The sequence below is a fragment of the Oncorhynchus masou genome, chromosome 7, assembly GCF_036934945.1.
Source record: "Oncorhynchus masou masou isolate Uvic2021 chromosome 7, UVic_Omas_1.1, whole genome shotgun sequence".
Taxonomy (NCBI): domain Eukaryota; kingdom Metazoa; phylum Chordata; class Actinopteri; order Salmoniformes; family Salmonidae; genus Oncorhynchus; species Oncorhynchus masou.
The window spans coordinates 18,630,527-18,650,801 of NC_088218.1; the positions used below are offsets into that span (position 1 = coordinate 18,630,527).

Here is a 20,275-nt window from a genome sequence, read left to right on the forward strand (position 1 = left end):
ACACACAAGCCTAAGATCACCATGCACAATGCCAAGCGTTGGCTGGAGTGGTGTAAAGCTTGCCTCCATTGGACTCTGGAGCAGTGGAAATGCGTTCTCTGGAGTGATTTAATCACGCTTCACCATCTGGCAGTCCAACAGATCAATCTGGGTTCGGTGGATGCCAGGAGAATGCTACCTGCTTCAATGCATAGTGCGAACTGTAAAGTTTGGTGGAGGAGGAATAATGGACTGGGTGTGATTGAACTGGGCCCTTTTAGTTCCAGTGAAGGGAGATCTTAACGCTACAGCATTCAATGACATTCTTGACGATTCTGTGTTTCTCATTTTGTGGCAACAGTTTGGGGAAGGCCCTTTCCTGTTTCAGCATGACAATGCCCCCCATGCACAAAGCGAGGTCCATACAGATATTGTTTGACGAGATCGGTGTGGAAGAACTTGACTGGCCTGCACAGAGCCCTGACTTCAACCCCACCAAACACCTTTGGGATGAATTGGAAGGGCCACGGAGTCAGGCCTAATCGCCCAAAATCTGTGCACAACCTCATTAATGCTCTTGTGGCAGAATGGAAGCCAAGTCCCTGCAGCAATGTTCCAACATCTAGTAGAAAGCCTTCCCAGAAGAGTGGAGTCTGTTATAGCAGCAAAGGGGGGACCAACTGCATATTAATGCCCATGATTTTGGATTGAGGTGTTCGACGTGCATGTACTGTAGTGGTCTTGTAGTGTAGTTAGCCAACCCCTCATTTAGAATGTGCTAGTCTACATGGAAATTCTTTGAGGTCCTGTCTACATTTCAGGAAGAACTTTGACGTCTCCCCGAAATCAGCCGCTCGTAAATCTCAGTATAATAAGCAGAGCTCGTTACAGCTAAAGCCAGCGGGATGTTTTATGGCTAAATTACGTCATTTTGAGGCAGGCGGGCAGGAGGGCAGCCCTTTGCTCTCTCTGTGGCATTCTGCTTTTATCTACTGAAATAGGACCTCCCAGTGAATATGGAACTAGCTGGGCCACACACACACACACACACACACCTCTAATGAGAACCCCCCACCCCATCCCTAACCTGTGGTTAGTTTTATGATATAGACTTTGCAGTATAGCCCTTCCATGTGGCCCATGTTGTTTAACATAACGTTTGCTCTTAAACATTGCCTAAGTAAAATTCTCAATTCCGTTGCATGCCAATGTGGTCATTCTGGTTCTAGACCAGTTTCTCTGTTCTTATGCCCTGACTTGCCCCCTCTCTGCCACTCCCTGCTGACTGTCATGAGTAAGGCTCTGATGTGTTGCCTAACTGTTTCCTGCCATGGGTGTCATAGGGCATGTCTCACCTGGTTTCCACTAGTTACCCCAGCCACAAAGCCAAAAAGGTTTATCGCTAAAATTGATGAAAACAAAAATGAGTTTTTTTTTTTTTTTTTTTTGCCCTAATTTTAGGTTAGGCATAAAGTTAGCATTGTGGATAAGGTTAGCCTTAATATAAAATAAAAATTAGAAGAGAAATTGTAGAAATAGGTGGGGTTTCTTACTTTGTCTGTGGTAACGAGTGACGACCGACTCCACCCAGCTGTTACGTGGTCATACACCTACCCTGAAATAGCCTCTAGTCTAAGATATGTTGGATAGATGTAGTGAGAATTCACCTCTATAGGCAGGTTACGTACACACACACACAGAAGTACAGTCATATGAGTATGAATGACTCTGTAGCTTCACCCGGCCAGGTAGAAGAGCACCTGTTATCTCAACAGCAGCTCACTGTTGTCCTAGCAAACTGTTACTGTTGCTGGGAGAGGGAGAGGTGGGCATGGCAGTCCTGGGCAGCACTGTTAGCCAGCTCCATACTCTGCTCGCCTGGCTGTGTATCGTTTTACCCTTTGACCTAAGTGGTGCTGAGTTAACCGCTTGAATGATAATGACAATGAAATGTACATATGTCTAAATACACAATGACATACCCAAAAGTGAATCCCCCCCTTCGTTTTTGTCCGAGTGATTGTCAGGAATGCTCAGGCAGCCAGCCGCCTGTCCCTGTTCACAAACAGCTGCGGGGAACATGTGGGAGGGAGGGAGGGAGCGCAACAATACGGCTGCCTGCACAGCCGACAGACAGACTGGTACTGGAAGGGTCTGGTGGAAGAGTACTGTGTGCGTGTACCTACGTGCATCTTTAAACGCACCCACCGCCATCACAGTAACTGTGCATCGCTATTCACCAATGTCCCCGTCGTCCAGACTCCTCCTTTCCACCAGGGCTTTCTGTAAGGCAAGGGGTTTAACACTCGCTGTGTGTCAATTGGTGTCACTGTTAATCATTGTTTAAATTGTTGCAACAAGAGAATAAGCTCCTGGCGGGGTGACCTTTTGCTGTCTTCCCTCGCTGTTTTCATGTGAGGTGGGGGAGGGAGGCTGTTTCTGTGTGGCTGTTTAGGTCTTGGATGTTTAAAACCCCATTTTGATTTGTGTGTGTGTGTGTGTGGGTTATGGATGTGGGGAATGGGGATAGCACATTGACATTATATTCTACTGCTGAAAAGCCTGGATTTAAAATGAATATCTCCTGTAATTGGAAATCAATATGTAGGCAGGGCTCTAATGGGGTTTCAGCTGAGGGGATTTGATGTGTACATGTACAGTCTTATTATTGATGTGTACATGTACAGTCTTATTATTGATGTGTACATGTACAGTCTTATTATTGATGTGTACATGCACAGTCTTATTATTGATGTGTACATGCACAGTCTTATTATTGATGTGTACATGCACAGTCTTATTATTGATGTGTACATGCACAGTCTTATTATTGATGTGTACATGCACAGTCTTATTATTGATGTGTACATGCACAGTCTTATTATTGATGTGTACATGCACAGTCTTATTATTGATGTGTACATGCACAGTCTTATTATTGATGTGTACATGCACAGTCTTATTATTGATGTGTACATGCACAGTCTTATTATTGATGTGTACATGCACAGTCTTATTATTGATGTGTACATGCACAGTCTTATTATTGATGTGACAAATGAAAGAAGTCTTTTCAATGTAAAACATAAAAATAATAATGAATCGCTTTTCTGTAAAAAAAATAAGAAAAATTCATAAAATTCCACGTCAATTCACAATGCTGCTGCGCTATTGCCAGCAACGGTTTGGGTCTCACGGTGTGTCCCTTTCCAGGTGGTTAAGCATTGCACCTGTACCCCAATTCCACCTCACAAAGTTTGCATTTCCTTCTCAATTAACTTCTCAAAGTATTGCCCAACAGAGCGTAGCTGCTGTCGCTTGCCTTTCTGTCTTTTTCCATCTGTTAAATACGATGGCATCATGTTGAAGAGTCGACTCCATGTGACTCCGAAGATTAAGTCTTTTTTTAGAACGGAGGAGACTGTTTAGTTGCCGTAATTCCGTGAAGACAAACACTCGCATCTTTCATAGTGAGGGATGGATGGCGAGAGAAGAGCGTTGCACAGTATAGGCAGGTCGGCCACCAGGCAGACGGTCAGAACCGTGCACTGGGCCGATCTATCGGCAATCTAAAGCTTTGTCTCACAATGGAATGCCGTCCACGCTCGCATCATTCGCGAAGGGAAAGAGCAGGCGAGCCATGGAGAGGGCGGAGCAGGCAGGCAGAACCGTGCTCATCTGTCTCTCGCAATGTCTCGTCTTTCTGGATCCACACATTTACCAAAGTAGCCTGAAGTTCGCCTCTTCATTTCTGGTTTTATTCAAGTGACACAACTTTCCCCAGGTCTTTGACAGCCTGGTTTCTGCAACACGGAAAATGATAGGTAACTGCACTGTGATTTTAATTTTGTGGAAAGAAAACCGTTTCTGTTTGGGATTTTTCGTAATGTTAAGGATCTCAATTTAGTTGACATGTTCACACCCCTGAGTCGTGTGGAGAGATGGTTTACAGATAGGATAATGGATTCTGTCTGCCATGGACCACACACACACACACACAATGAGATGCACACATCATTCATTTCCAAACAAAGAAGTGGTTAGGGCAGTGTGGGTACTGCGTAGCCGACATGTCACATTGCTTAGGGGCCGTGGATGAATGAGGGTTTAATTCCCCCCTACAAAGGCACTTACCAACCCCCGCGAGACTTGGCCTTTGTGGAATGTGGGAAATGATTGACTATTATCCATCTGTAACCGTCCACACACACGATAGTTGTTTTCCTAAGACGTCGTCCTCCCCCGGCCTTCTCTCTTTATCTAATGACTAATGGTGTCTTGTGTGTTTGTAGGACGAGGAGGAGGAAATCAAACTGGAGATCAATATGCTCAAGAAGTACTCCCATCACAGGAACATTGCCACATACTACGGTGCTTTTATCAAGAAGAGTCCCCCAGGGCATGATGACCAACTGTGGGTGAGTGTCTAGCAAGAGTGTTTCCCATTGGCTGAATAATCAGAACTGCTATATCTACAGCAGCATAAGTCAGAGCAATATCCCAAAGTCTTTTACTGTTTTGACACTCATTTAGCCTTAGAAGTGCTTATGTATTCATCTCTGTGTTTGTGTGTATTTCTTGTAGCTGGTGATGGAGTTCTGTGGGGCGGGCTCCATCACAGACCTGGTGAAGAACACTAAAGGCAACCAGCTCAAGGAGGACTGGATCGCCTACATCTCCAGAGAAATCCTCCGGGTGAGCCCCTCCTCCGGCCCCCTCCATCCTCTCCTCCGGCCCCCTCCATCCTCTCCTCCGGCCCCCTCCATCCTCTCCTCCGGCCCCCTCCAGCCCCTCCTCCGGCCCCCTCCAGCCCCTCCTCCCTCCGGCTCCCTCCATCCTCTCCTCCGGCTCCCTCCATCCTCTCCTCCGGCTCCCTCCATCCTCTCCTCCGGCTCCCTCCATCCTCTCCTCCGGCTCCCTCCATCCTCTCCTCGGGCTCCCTCCATCCTCTCCTCGGGCCCCCTCCATCCTCTCCTCGGGCCCCCTCCATCCTCTCCTCGGGCCCCCTCCATCCTCTCCTCGGGCCCCCTCCATCCTCTCCTCGGGCCCCCTCCATCCTCTCCTCGGGCCCCCTCCATCCTCTCCTCGGGCCCCCTCCATCCTCCTCGGGCCCCCTCCATCCTCTCCTCGGGCCCCCTCCATCCTCTCCTCGGGCCCCCTCCATCCTCTCCTCGGGCCCCCTCCATCCTCTCCTCGGGCCCCCTCCATCCTCTCCTCGGGCCCCCTCCATCCTCTCCTCGGGCCCCCTCCATCCTCTCCTCGGGCCCCCTCCATCCTCTCCTCGGGCCCCCTCCATCCTCTCCTCGGGCCCCCTCCATCCTCTCCTCGGGCCCCCTCCATCCTCTCCTCGGGCCCCCTCCATCCTCTCCTCGGGCCCCCTCCATCCTCTCCTCGGGCCCCCTCCATCCTCTCCTCGGGCCCCCTCCATCCTCTCCTCGGGCCCCCTCCATCCTCTCCATCCTCTCCTCGGGCCCCCTCCATCCTCTCCTCGGGCCCCCTCCATCCTCTCCTCGGGCCCCCTCCATCCTCTCCTCGGGCCCCCTCCATCCTCTCCTCGGGCCCCCTCCATCCTCTCCTCGGGCCCCCTCCATCCTCTCCTCGGGCCCCCTCCATCCTCTCCTCGGGCCCCCTCCATCCTCTCCTCGGGCCCCCTCCATCCTCTCCTCGGGCCCCCTCCATCCTCTCCTCCGGCCCCCTCCATCCTCTCCTCGGGCCCCCTCCATCCTCTCCTCGGGCCCCCTCCATCCTCTCCTCCGGCCCCCTCCATCCTCTCCTCGGGCCCCCTCCATCCTCTCCTCCATCCTCTCCATCCTCTCCTCCATCTTCTCCACCGGCCCCCTTCATCTTCTCCACCGGCCCCTTCATCCTCTCCACCCCCTCTCCATCCTCTCCTCCGGCCCTCTCCATCCTCTCCTCCGGCCCCCTCCATCCTCTCCTCCGGCCCCCTCCATCCTCTCCTCCGGCTCCCTCCATCCTCTCCTCCGGCCCTCTCCATCCTCTCCTCCATCCTCTCCATCCTCTCCTCCATCTTCTCCACCGGCCCCCTTCATCTTCTCCACCGGCCCCCTTCATCCTCTCCACCGGCCCCCTTCATCCTCTCCACCGGCCCTCTCCTCCGGCCCTCTCCATCCTCTCCTCCGGCCCCCTCCATCCTCTCCTCCGGCCCCCTCCATCCTCTCCTCCGGCCCCCTCCATCCTCTCCTCCGGCCCCCTCCATCCTCTCCTCCTGCCCCCTCCATCCTCTCCTCCGTCCTCTCCTCTGGCCCCCTCCATCCACTCCTCCGGCCCCCTCCATCCTCTCCTACGGCCCTCTCCTCCAGCCCTCTCCTCCGGCCCCCTCCATCCTCTCTTACGGCCCTCTCCTCCAGCCCTCTCCTCCGGCTCCCTCCATCCTCTCCTCCATCCTCTCCTCCGGCCCCCTTCATCCTCTCCACCGGCCCCCTTCATCCTCTCCTCCGGCCCCCTTTATCCTCTCCACCGGCCCCCTTCATCCTCTCCACCGGCCCTCTCCATCCTCTCCTCCGGCCCTCTCCATCCTCTCCTCCGGCCCCCTTCATCCTCTCCTCCGGCCCCCTCCATCCTCTCCTCCGTCCTCTCCTCCTGCCCCCTCCATCCTCTCCTCCGGCCACCTCCATCCCCTCCTCCATCCTCTCCTCTGGCCCCCTCCATCCTCTCCTCTGGCCCCCTCCATCCACTCCTCCGGCCCCCTCCATCCTCTCCTACGGCCCTCTCCTCCAGCCCTCTCCTTCGGCCCCCTCCATCCTCTCCTACGGCCCTCTCCTCCAGCCCTCTCCTCCGGCTCCCTCCATCCTCTCCTCCGGCCCTCTCCATCCTCTCCTCCGGCCCTCTCCATCCTCTCCTTCATCCTCTCCACCGGCCCCCTTCATCCTCTCCACCGGCCCCCTTCATCCTCTCCACCGGCCCTCTCCATCCTCTCCTCCGGCCCTCTCCATCCTCTCCTTCATCCTCTCCACCGGCCCCCTTCATCCTCTCCACCGGCCCTCTCCATCCTCTCCTCCGGCCCTCTCCATCCTCTCCTTCATCCTCTCCACCGGCCCTCTCCATCCTCTCCACCGGCCCTCTCCATCCTCTCCTCCGGCCCTCTCCATCCTCTCCTCCGGCCCTCTCCATCCTCTCCTCCGGCCCCCTTCATCCTCTCCTCCGGCCCCCTCCATCCTCTCCACCGGCCCCCTCCATCCTCTCCACCGGCCCCCTCCATCCTCTCCACCGGCCCCCTCCATCCTCTCCTCCATCCTCTCCTCCTGCCCCCTCCATCCTCTCCTCCATCCTCTCCTCCAGCCCCCTCCATCCCCTCCTCCATCCTCTCCTCTGGCCCCCTCCATCCACTCCTCCGGCCCCCTCCATCCTCTCCTACGGCCCTCTCCTCCAGCCCTCTCCTCGGGCCCCCTCTATCCTCTCCTCCGGCCCCCTCTATCCTCTCCTCCGGCCCCCTCCATCCTCTCCTCCGGCCCCCTTCATCCCATCCTCTCATCCGGCCCCCTCCATCCCCTCCTCCGGCTCCCTCCATCCTCTCCTCCGGCCCCCTCCATCCCCTCCTCTTTTCTTTAACCTTCTCCTGTCTTCAGTCTCCTTGTTCGTTGTGTAATACACATGTCAATAGAAGTCTTTACCCTCCACTACATCAATGCTCAGCTCTGGTCTTAAACATGTGGTCTCACCTCTACACACCTCCTCCTCTTCAGGGACTGGCCCACCTGCACGCCCACCACGTCATCCACCGTGACATCAAGGGACAGAACGTCCTGCTCACAGAGAACGCCGAGGTCAAGCTTGGTGAGTGACATTATGTTTTGTACGTTACGGACAACAACCCTGATTGGTCTAAACCCTGCAGCTGCCTATTTCAGCTCCAAAATCACAGCCATTTTAGCCAGTCACCTAGTCTCGGTGTTTACTGCAATGCAGTTGTATATAACTAGTTTCAACTTGTCTCTTCTGATTGGTTGTCTTGTCAGTGGACTTTGGCGTGAGTGCCCAGTTGGACCGGACGGTGGGGAGGAGGAACACATTCATTGGGACGCCCTATTGGATGGCGCCCGAGGTCATCGCCTGTGACGAGAACCCTGAGGCCACCTACGACTACAGAGTATGACCCTCGCCCTCTTCCAAACAGTACTCAGATGTTTTAGCCCATATATGAACCTGGCCCCCTATTTCCTCCTTGACATCTTTAGCTACTGGTACGATGTGGGGTCGAGGATGTTGCTCTTCAGTACTGATGTAGTGTGTGTGTTGCTATGTCTGATGCCTCTCTCACTGTGTCTCTCTCAGAGTGACTTATGGTCCACTGGAATCACTGCCATTGAAATGGCCGAAGGAGCTCCTCGTAAGTACCTGCCTTCCCCAGGTCCCACCTCTATCGTCTCTTTTAGATGGCAACTCTCTCTATTGGTTCCTTCTGCCCTTGTCTTTTGCTTTTCTCACTGTCATGTTTATACTGATTCCCTTCTGGTGTGTGTGTGTGTGTTCACTTTCAGCGCTGTGCGACATGCATCCGATGCGAGCACTCTTCCTCATCCCAAGGAACCCTCCCCCGCGACTCAAGTCCAAGAAGTGGTAAGTTACCAAGATTCTGTCAGCTGGGTTTCGAGGTCTCCTCTCTCGCTCTCCTCCTCCTCTCTAAACAGCTGTGGCACATGGGAGGAAGGCCTGTTGGCTCACAGCGAGGCTCCCCAGCCTGTGTTCCGGGGGGAAACTCAACCCTTAGACTTTCCTCTGGCACCGGTGCATTTACGATTATGACCGCTTTCCTTCTGAGACGGGTTTTTCCCAGAATATTCGTTGCATATAATGAAAGGCTCACTGGATTTCTGTCTAAATGGATAAAACAGGTTCTTCCTATTTCAGACGTGTAGTTTCCCAGGCTCTTTTGACATTTTAGTTTGTCATTTGTTGTCTTGTCAGTGGGTTGTAGAAGATGGATTTATTTTGTCAGACAACAAGCCCCTCAGATTACATGATTACTGGTGGTAATACGACTATCTCGTTAGCGGCCTCATCTGTCTTGACCCCCCCCTCTTTCAGGTCTAAGAAGTTTTGCAGCTTCATCGAGGGCTCCCTGGTGAAGAACTACAACCAGCGCCCCCCCACCGAGCAGCTGCTGAAGCACCCCTTCATCAGGGACCAGCCCAACGAGAGGCAGGTCCGCATCCAGCTCAAAGACCACATTGACCGCACCAAGAAGAAGAGGGGGGAGAAAGGTGAGTTTGCCTCTCTACCTGTTTAATCACAGAGTCTTAAAGTAACACTGTGAGCATGATGACGGTGCCTTATTAGTGTAAGAGCTGTGTGAAGACTGCCTGAAATGTCTGTCTGTTTTGGTGGGATGGAGCTTTTCCTACCTGGTGGTAAATTAGTTAATAGACCAATGAGAAAGAGTTCCAGACCATTTTCCCCACTCAGATACTTTGGTTGTATGAATTGCTCTTCGCTAAGAAGCTATTTTTGTTTCTTTTCAACCATTTGAATTGAAAACAATCACATTAAGGTACTTAATTGTTACCCAGAAATGATTGATGTTGAGATGACATCTGCTTTGGGCTTTTTAATGTGCTTTACATTGAATAGCCCATGTTTCTACATCTTGTCACACCATCCATGTATTGTTTTTCAGACGAGACTGAATATGAGTACAGCGGCAGTGAGGAGGAAGAGGAGGATGCTGGAGAGCAAGAGGGAGAGCCTAGGTAATGGTTTAGTGTTACACCTTGATGTACACAATTCATTTTGCAATTCACAATCTAGCGGGATAGCATTCCTCACTCCTACCTGGAATCACTAAACAACTCCACCCACAGAAACTAACTCACTGTTCCCTTGAACTAAATCACTATTCCCTCGTTTCCGCTCGTCCACCCTGCAGCTCCATAGTGAACATGCCGGGTGAGTCGACGCTGCGTAAGGACTTCATCCGGCTGCAGCAGGAGAACAAGGAGCGCTCGGAGGCGCTGCGCAGGCAGCAGCTCCTGCAGGAGCAGCAGCTCCGTGAGCAGGAGGAGTACAAGCGCCAACTACTGGCCGAGAGGCAGAAACGCATTGAGCAACAGAAGGAGCAGAGGAGGCGGCTGGAGGAGGTAGAGTTAATAAACATTGATTCATAGATTTAAAAAAAACTAAAGTATTTAAGTAAAACTTGTATGTATAATTTAAGGTGCGAGTACAGTGCGAGGTGTTGCATGCTCTGAACAACTCGATTGGCTAGTTCTGCTGTCTGAAGAAATGGGCAGGGTGTAGGTTGATCCTGCAGCCACGATTGGACAGAGAAACTGTGACCACCCCATAGATGACGCAAACCATGTTGTCTCAGAAGACTGCCATTACAAGGATGAAAGGTGTCCTATATTTCTAGATCTATAGACGGCTGCTCCTCGCTTGATCATTTCACCAAAACCTGTATTTGACTTCCCATCCTCTTGTTTTCCTCAAATCATTCAGATCACTCCTACTATGGACAATCATTGCCATAGTAGCGGTGATATCTCATAATATCTTTGAACAGGGAATCCCAACTAGAATTTCAGCTCTCCCTGTGTGTCGTATCCCTGAGGTTCTCTCTCTGTCGCCCCCTCCTGGTGCCTCACAGCAACAGCGGCGCGAGCGTGAGATGAGGAGGCAGCAGGAGCGTGAGCAGAGGCGCCGCGAGCAGGAGGAGAAGAGGCGCATGGAGGAGATGGAACGACGGCGGAAAGAGGACGACGAGCGCCGAAGGGCGGAGGAGGAGAAGAGGAGGAGCGACCGTGAGCAGGTAGGTCTTTAAGTGACATGAAGCACTCTAATTGGCCTACATGCTGGGCAGTTTTGTTACTTCCTGTATTTCATCCAATCATGGAGGCTGTGTTTGCTTGACAGGAGTACATTCGTCGGCAGCTGGAAGAGGAGCAGAGGCACCTGGAGATCCTGCAGCAGCAGCTGCTCCATGAACAGACCATGCTCCTGGTAAGAAACTTGCATCCTACCACTCTTACTCTCCAGGGGCGCGTTCAGGAGGGCGCAACGTTACAGAACATTCAGAAATTGGTTACGTAGAACACCAATGAGTCTTTTTAAAGTAGAACAGGGAATGGTATCCTGAGCTGTAGTCTATTACATTTGTATTGAGAACGTTGTAAATGTTACACCCCACTGAGAAAGACCCTGTAGTCACGACTAGATCGCACATTTAGGAGCAAGCTCTTTTCTAGAACATAGATAGTAATCAAGGCAAGGTGTTATGGCCATATTGTATGATATATGGTTTATGTTAGCTGTTGTACAGATTTGTCAAATACCCTACTGGAAGATGGAGTTCCTTTGTTTCTCGGTCGGTGTCTCTGGTTACATTCACGTCCTGAGAGAGAGAGAGAAAAAAAAAATAAAGGGAACATTTAAACAACACAATGTAACTCCAAGTCAATCACACTTCTGTGAAATCAAACTGTCCACTTAGGAAGCAACACTGATTGACAATAAATTTCACATATTGTTGTGCAAAAGGTGGAAATTATAGGCAATTAGACAGACACTCCCAATAAAGGAGTGGTTCTGCAGGTGGTGACACAGACCACTTCTCAGTTCCTATGCTTCCTGGTTGATGTTTTGGTCACTTTTGAATGCTGGCGGTGCTTTCACTCTAGTGGTACCAGGAGACAGGCCAGTACATCAGGAGACGTTGAGGAGGCCGTAGGAGGGCAACAACCCAGCAGCAGGACCGCTACCTCTGCCTTTGTGCAAGGAGGAGCAGGAGGAGCACTGCCAGAGCCCTGCAAAATGACCTCCAGCAGGCCACAAATGTGCATGTGTCTGCTCAAACGGTCAGAAACAGACTCCATGAGGGCCCGACGTCCACAGATGGGGGTTGTGCTTACAGCCCAACTCCGCGCAGGATGTTTGGCATTTGCCAGAGAACACCAAGATTGGCAAATTCGCCACTGGCGCCCTGTGCCCTTCACAGATGAAAGCATGTTCACACTGAGCGCATGTGACAGACGTGGCAGAGTCTGGAGACGCCGTGGAGAATGTTCTGCTGCCTGCAACATCCTCCAGCATGACCGGTTTGGCGGTGGGTCAGTCATGGTGTGGGGTGGCATTTCTTTGGGGGGCCGCACAGCGCTCCATGTGCTCGTTAGAGGTAGCCTGACTGCCATTAGGTACCGAGATGAGATCCTCAGACCCCTTGTTAGACCATATGCTGGTGCGGTTGGCCCTGAGTTCCTCCTTATGCAAGACAATACTAGACCTCATGTGGCTGGAGTGTGTCAGCAGTTCCTGCAAGAGGAAGGCATTGATGCTATGGACTGGCCCACCCATTCCCCAGACCTGAATCCAATTGAGCACATCTGGGACATCATGTCTCGCTCCATCCACCAACGCCACGTTGCACCACAGACTGTCCAGGAGTTGGCGGATGCTTTAGTCCAGGTCTGGGAGGAGATCCCTCAGGAGACCATCTGCCACCTCATCAGGAGCATGCCCAGGCGTTGTAGGGAGGTAATACAGGCACGTGGAAGCCACATACACTACTGAGCCTAATTTTTTACTTGTTTTAAGGACATTACATCAAAGTTGGATCAGCCTGTAGTATGGTTTTCCACTTTCATTTTGAGTGTGACTCCAAATCCAGACCTCCATGGGTTGATACATTTGATTTCCATTGATCATTTTTGTGATTTTGTTGTCAGCACATTCAACTATGTAAAGAAAAAAGTATTTAATAAGAATATTTCATTCATTCAGATCTATTTTAGTGTTCCCTTTATTTTTTTGAGCAGTGTGTGTGTGTATATATACAGTGCCTTGCGAAAGTATTCGGCCCCCTTGAACTTTGTGACCTTTTGCCACATTTCAGGCTTCAAACATAAAGATATAAAACTGTATTTTTTTGTGAAGAATCAACAACAAGTGGGACACAATCATGAAGTGGAATGACATTTATTGGATATTTCAAACTTTTTGAACAAATCAAAAACTGAAAAATTGGGCGTGCAAAATTATTCAGCCCCTTTACTTTCAGTGCAGCAAACTCTCTCCAGAAGTTCAGTTCAGTGAATGATCCAATGTTGACTTAAATGACTAATGATGATAAATACAATCCACCTGTGTGTAATCAAGTCTCTGTATAAATGCACCTGCACTGTGATAGTCTCAGAGGTCCGTTAAAAGCGCAGAGAGCATCATGAAGAACAAGGAACACACCAGGCAGGTCCGAGATACTGTTGTGAAGAAGTTTAAAGCCGGATTTGGATACAAAAAGATTTCCCAAGCTTTAAACATCCCAAGGAGCACTGTGCAAGCGATAATATTGAAATGGAAGGAGTATCAGACCACTGCAAATCTACCAAGACCTGGCCGTCCCTCTAAACTTTCAGCTCATACAAGGAGAAGACTGATCAGAGATGCAGCCAAGTGGCCCATGATCACTCTGGATGAACTGCAGAGATCTACAGCTGAGGTGGGAGACTCTGTCCATAGGACAACAATCAGTCGTATATTGCACAAATCTGGCCTTTATGGAAGAGTGGCAAGAAGAAAGCCTTTTCTTAAAGATATGCATAAAAAGTGTTGTTTAAAGTTTGCCACAAGCCACCTGGGAGACACACCAAACATGTGGAAGAAGGTGCTCTGGTCAGATGAAACCAAAAATTGAACTTTTTGACAACAATGCAAAACGTTATGTTTGGCGTAAAAGCAACACAGCTCATCACCCTGAACACACCATCCCCACTGTCAAACATGGTGGTGGCAGCATCATGGTTTGGGCCTTTCTTCAGCAGGGACAGGGAAGATGGTTAAAAGTGATGGGAAGATGGATGGAGCCAAATACAGGACCATTCTGGAAGAACCTGATGGAGTCTGCAAAAGACTTGAGACTGGGACGGAGATTTGTCTTCCAACAAGACAATGATCCAAAACATAAAGCAAAATCTACAATGGAATGGTTCAAAAATAAACATATCCAGGTGTTAGAATGGCCAAGTCAAAGTCCAGACCTGAATCCAATCGAGAATCTGTGGGAAGAACTGAAAACTGCTGTTCACAAATGCCCTCCATCCAACCTCACTGAGCTCGAGCTGTTTTGCAAGGAGGAATGGGAAAAAATTCAGTCTCTCGATGTGCAAAACTGATAGAGACATACCCCAAGCGACTTACAGCTGTAATCGCAGCAAAAGGTGGCGCTACAAAGTATTAACTTCAGGGGGCTGAATAATTTTGCACGCCCAATTTTTCAGTTTTTGATTTGTTCAAAAAGTTTGAAATATCCAATAAATGTCGTTCCACTTCATGATTGTGTCCCACTTGTTGTTGATTCTTCACAAAAAAATACAGATTTATATCTTTATGTTTGAAGCCTGAAATGTGGCAAAAGGTCGCAAAGTTCAAGTGGGCCGAATACTTTCGCAAGGCACTGTATATGTGTATATATAATCACCTTTTGTTTCTTTATTGCTCATTCTGTCTTGCTTCCCAAAAATTGAACCATTCCACACTATTCACCCAATCCTCAACTTTGTTTCTATTCCTCGCCAAAGAAAGTTGTAACAATTTATTTGTAGGTAATGAAATGAAAGAATCTGCATCTTAATGTAGACTTTATATAACATGTTTGTAGGCTTTAATTTTTCAAGTTTACTTCATCTTTGATTCAGCTTAGTTCTATAGTCTTCAAGTGCTTCATTTAATAGAAATACCCCCTGAGGTAGCATTAGCTTACACATGCCATTAGCCTCTTTCCCCCATGTCTAATGTGCCTCAACTCAGCCGCGCACTCTGCATCAGGAGTTCAAGTGGCGGGAGCTGGAGGAGCAGCGGAAGGCAGAGCGTCTCCACAAGCGTCTGCAGCAGGAGCAGGCCTATCTGCTGTCCCTCCAGCATGACAATAAACCACCGCAGTCCTGCGAAAAGACTGAAGACCCCAAGAGAATGTCCCCCGACAGTACTAGCAAAGCCCCTCCGACAACGTCCCCAGGCCCCGTGGGCGATAGAGCCCCAGCTCCACAACCCCACTTCCTCAACAATGTTACTGATATTGCTTCACGGAGAACGTCCTGCGATAACACTAGGTCCCCACAAACCCACTTCCTGGACAACGTCACTGCTAACGCCCCACGGAGAATGTCCTCGGATACCACAAAGTCCCCACAAACCACGTCCCGGGATAACACTACCAAGACCCCTCAGAAACTGTCCCCAAACAGTGTTGATGAAGACTCAGAAAATCCCCCCTCTGACAATAGCGATGCCCTAGCCACCCAGTCCACAGACGTTACTAAACCCTCACAGACCGGGGGCTTTGACGGCCCCAAGTCCCCACAGACCGACCGCTCGGAGCCTAGCGACGCTCTCGGTAATCCTCAGCCAATCAGAGAGGTGAACCCCAACACGACGTCACTTCCTTCTCCTGCTGCCTGCTGCTACTTCTATTCTAGCTGTCCCCCCACCCCCTTCCACACAGCGTGTTTTGTTAGTCCTGGTGGTGTGTGCTGGAGCTATGGTTTTCTTTTTTCTTTCAGTTATCGTCTTAAAATAGTGTTTAATTCTTCAAACAACTGCGTTTAATGTATGCGACACAAAATAGCCTAACTTTACCTTACAAGGATAACAATGTCGTTGTCTGTTTCTGATTCGGTGGCGCGACTCAAAATGATTAGTGAATAGACTTCTCAGCCAACCATTTTGTTTGACCTTCCGGCTAAGAGGAGCGAGGACAGTCAGAGAAAAGAAAGCCAGTCGCTCACAACCACCGCCTCTCTAAAACTGAACTAATGCACAGCTGTGTTGCTTCACTTTTGGCTCTAGTCTTTGCTTGACTATCTGATGCTACTCTACTAAAACGTTTTGAGGATGACGTGTCTGAGTCTTGAGAAGACTGAGCAAGAAAAATACTTAAGTATAGACTGAAGCGCTGCAAGCTGGATCTCTGTCATGATTTTGCGTTTATGACCAAATGGTTTGATTACGCAAAACACGGTACATTTTGTCTTGTCATTAGTCAGCTATAATTAATTTTGTGAAAAATGCACCTATTTTTCTTTCATATTTCTTTCATTCACAGTTGAGTTGCCATACCTGAATGTAACACAAATATTTAGATCAATGGGCTTGAGTTGCTATAGCCTTAAGCAGTAGGTGATGTTAAGTCGAAGCTGTCTGTGCTTCACACATTCTTGTGAATTACCAGTTGTATTGCTGTCTCTGCCGCAGTGTTGAAAAGCACACGGAGTAGTCGGGGTTCCTGCTCTTGTCTTCCACTCCCATACCTACTAAATAAGCGTGATGGTTTGTTATGCGGCTGTGCCTTGTACTCTTCAGGTAAGTGACTGGAGAGGTTGTCATGCATGTGGTCAGCTCAGGCCCACACTAACGTATGTGTGCTGCTGGGTCCTAGAGAGAGACTGTGTTCTCTGGGATGACTCCCCTAGAGGTCTAAGATGTCATTAACAGACTGTCCGAGGTGGGTTTGTGTGCATGTCAGCGGACTTTCCCTCCCTGTCGATAACAAGGCTTCGGCTTCAGTGTTGACTCTTCCTCGTTCTCCTTGTGTATTTTGTTGTCTCGTTAATGCCTCAACCTTGACCCCGCTGATCCTCACTGACCCTGTCTGTCTGTCTGTGTCCTGCATTCCCAGGCCGACGAGCGCTTCCGAAAGAACATTCAGGGCTCCCCCCAGACCGCCCCACCCACCAAGCAGCCCCCCGTGCCCCCCCGCTCCGAACCCTTCTCAAACGGCAGCTCCTCCTCCGAGTCTGTCCCGCCTGCCATGCACCGACCCATGGAACCACAGGTAAACCCCTCATCCCTCCATTCTCTCTCTCCATACAGTAGGTTATCTGACAGCAAGGCATTGACGCCACGAGTTGTCCATTCCAGCACCCACACAGATATGGAATGATGTATCTCTGTGGGTGAGCTAGTAGAGGTCCCAATACAATGACATACTCTGATGTACATTACATTACATTTAAGTCATTTGGCAGACGCTCTTATCCAGAGCGACTTACAAATTGGTGAATTCACCTTATGATATCCAGTGGAACAGCCACTTTACAATAGTGCATCTAAATCATTTAAGGGGGGGGTGAGAAGGATTACTTTATCCTATCCTAGGTATTCCTTAAAGAGGTGGGGTTTCAGGTGTCTCCGGAAGGTGGTGATTGACTCCGCTGTCCTGGCGTCGTGAGGGAGTTTGTTCCACCATTGGGGGGCCAGAGCAGCGAACAGTTTTGACTGGGCTGAGCGGGAACTGTACTTCCTCAGTGGTAGGGAGGCGAGCAGGCCAGAGGTGGATGAACGCAGTGCCCTTGTTTGGGTGTAGGGCCTGATCAGAGCCTGGAGGTACTGCGGTGCCGTTCCCCTCACAGCTCCGTAGGCAGAGTAGATCTACTCATTTGTGTCATAATGGGATTTCTGGAACCTTCCACTAATTGACCTGAGCAAAAGGTTGTCCCTTCAGTGGCGTGATAAACATTACCCAGGATGCCAGAGGAGGCTGCATGTGATTGGCTGCTCATCTCCCCTTCACTCATCTCCGTGCCCCTCTCACTGTGCCATTCAACTATCTGTTGTCCTGTTATTTGTCTTCACTGTAAATGTTTTTGTGCGTGAACCTGTTTAAAGGTTTCTGTTGTCGCTTTTGTATCTGTACGTCTCAGACTGCATGGCGTCTGTATGTGCAATGCATGTCTGTTATATGCATATGTTTTCAGCCATGTCCATCATCTCTGTGCCTTCACTCTGTGGTTTGACCTTCTCCCCCCTACCTCCCCCCTGTTCTCTCCCCTCTGTGTGTCTGTCTGGAAGGTCCAGTGGTCCCACCTGGCCGCTCTTAAGAGCAGCAGCGCCGCCCCGCCCCCCGTCGTGTCTCGCTCCCATTCCTTCAGTGAACCCGCGGTTCCTAGTTTTGCACACCTCCATCTGCGCTCCCAGGAGCCCCACAACCACCACCTTCACCCCTCTGCTGCCGCACCATCAGCTGCACGCACTGACCCCCAGCCCCCCGCCTCGGGCCCCAGCGACGAGGTGCCCCCCAGGGTAAGAAAGGACACCCCAGGGGACCTCCTTTTTCAGCCCCCATCTGTGGTCCCCTCTCAAGGGCAAGCTAGCCATGTCTACAGCCTCTCTGGGTGTCCCATTCAACACCAGTGGGATTGCACTGTGGGCTTTTGCCTTTGCCATCATAAGGCTATGTCCCACAGCATAGTGTAGAGCTACAATAAAGTAGATTAGACTAGTAGTCTGGTCCAGTAGCATAATCAGTGACTGATTGTAACTCCTGGTTGTAGCTGCAATTGTCCCAGTGTACTGTACTGTAGTCCCTATAGTAATTAGCTTTACTCAGTTCTGTGCTTCCACTGGCTACACACCATATGGTCCTGCATGGCTTCATGAGTTGTTCCTCGTCTAGTACTTCACCGTGTACATCCTGCATGCCCATCATATTCACTCTGTTCACTAATGTAACTGAGGTCCGACCGAAACCAATACATAGACCAGGGTTTCCTGAGTTTGGAAAACCCTGAACAGACTACTGCTTGGTGGGGATAATAGATCATAGCTATTGAATAATGATTTGGGTCCATTACCAATATCCATGTCTTTGTAGATTAATAAAATGATCCAGCGATCTATTTGTAGGGGTAGAAGAGGGATTGGGGCTATGCAGCGGTGCAAGGCCCTGCTGTGTGTTGGTGGTAGTTTATGCTCCTGTAGCCAGGTTTGTGAGGGTGTCTGTCTTGTCTACCACAGGTTCCAGTGAGGACAACATCCAGGTCCCCTGTGTTGTCACGCAGAGACTCTCCTCTCCAGGCCTCTGCCCCGCCTAGCAACCAGGCAGTACAGAGGAGCGCCGGCAGGTAGGCGGTCAGCTTTGTGTGGGGTTGGAAAGAGTGAATTGTTCGCGGGGTGGGTATGGGGAAGTGTGTTTTCAATCCCCTGTGTTGCTTGTCTTCCAGTAATGCAGAGCCACGTCTGCTGTGGGACCGAGTGGAGAAGCTGGTTCCCAGGCCCGGCAGTGGCAGTTCCTCTGGATCCTCCAGCTCCCAGGCCGGCTCTGGGGAGAGGTTCAGAGCACGCTGTGAGTGTACACACACACAGACACAGACACAGACGAATAGACACAGACACACACAGATGAATAGACACAGACACACACAGACGAATAGACACAGACACACACAGACGAACAGACACACACAGACGAATAGACACAGACACACACAGACGAATAGACACAGACACACACAGACGAATAGACACAGACACACACAGACGAATAGACACAGACACACACAGACGAATAGACACAGACACACACAGACGAATAGACACAGACACACACAGACGAATAGACACAGACACACACAGACGAATAGACACAGACACACACAGACGAATAGACACAGACACACACAGACGAATAGACACAGACACACACAGACGAATAGACACAGACACACACAGACGAATAGACACAGACACACACAGACGAATAGACACAGACACACACAGACGAATAGACACAGACACACACAGACGAATAGACACAGACACACACAGACGAATAGACACAGACACACACAGACGAATAGACACAGACACACACAGACGAATAGACACAGACACACACAGACGAATAGACACAGACACACACAGACGAATAGACACAGACACACACAGACGAATAGACACAGACACACACAGACGAATAGACACAGACACACACGCACGAATAGACACAGACACACACGCACGAATAGACACAGACACACACGCACGAATAGACACACACACACGCACGAATAGACACACACACACACACGAATAGACACACACACACAATAGACACACACACACACGAATACACACACACACACACGAATAGACACACACACACACACACACACACACACACACGAATAGACACACACACACACACGAATAGACAGACACACACAGACACACACACACGAATAGACACAGACACACGAATAGACACAGACACACACACACACACACGAATAGACACAGACACACACACACACACACGAATAGACACAGACACACACAGACGAATAGACACAGACACACACACACGAATAGACACAGACACACACACACGAATAGACACACACACACACACACACACACACACACACACACACACACACACACACACACGACACAGACACACACACACACACACACACGAATAGACACACACACACACACACACACACACACACGAATACACACACACACACACACGAATAGACACACACACACACACGAATAGACACACACACAC

General features: G+C 50.2%; 1 protein-coding gene across 6 annotated transcripts in view; it reads left to right on the top strand.

Annotated features, from left to right (window-relative positions):
- The window catches only part of LOC135543446 (mitogen-activated protein kinase kinase kinase kinase 4-like), a 61,482-nt gene that overhangs the window by 20,672 nt on the left and 20,535 nt on the right, over positions 1 to 20,275 (top strand). For 4 of the 6 annotated variants that reach the window (XM_064970713.1, XM_064970714.1, XM_064970716.1 and 1 more), the window contains exons 4-18: positions 4,272 to 4,397; positions 4,564 to 4,674; positions 7,683 to 7,773; positions 7,956 to 8,086; positions 8,272 to 8,326; positions 8,478 to 8,556; positions 9,025 to 9,200; positions 9,614 to 9,686; positions 9,863 to 10,073; positions 10,583 to 10,744; positions 10,849 to 10,935; positions 16,601 to 16,756; positions 17,773 to 18,003; positions 18,718 to 18,824; positions 18,924 to 19,045. In XM_064970713.1, coding sequence (XP_064826785.1) covers positions 4,272 to 4,397; positions 4,564 to 4,674; positions 7,683 to 7,773; positions 7,956 to 8,086; positions 8,272 to 8,326; positions 8,478 to 8,556; positions 9,025 to 9,200; positions 9,614 to 9,686; positions 9,863 to 10,073; positions 10,583 to 10,744; positions 10,849 to 10,935; positions 16,601 to 16,756; positions 17,773 to 18,003; positions 18,718 to 18,824; positions 18,924 to 19,045 — 1,918 coding nt within the window. Of the gene's footprint in view, positions 1 to 4,271; positions 4,398 to 4,563; positions 4,675 to 7,682; positions 7,774 to 7,955; positions 8,087 to 8,271; positions 8,327 to 8,477; positions 8,557 to 9,024; positions 9,201 to 9,613; positions 9,687 to 9,862; positions 10,074 to 10,582; positions 10,745 to 10,848; positions 10,936 to 14,751; positions 15,343 to 16,600; positions 16,757 to 17,772; positions 18,004 to 18,717; positions 18,825 to 18,923; positions 19,046 to 20,275 lie in introns of all 6 variants that reach the window. The other 2 variants (XM_064970719.1, XM_064970715.1) reach the window with 2 other exon arrangements.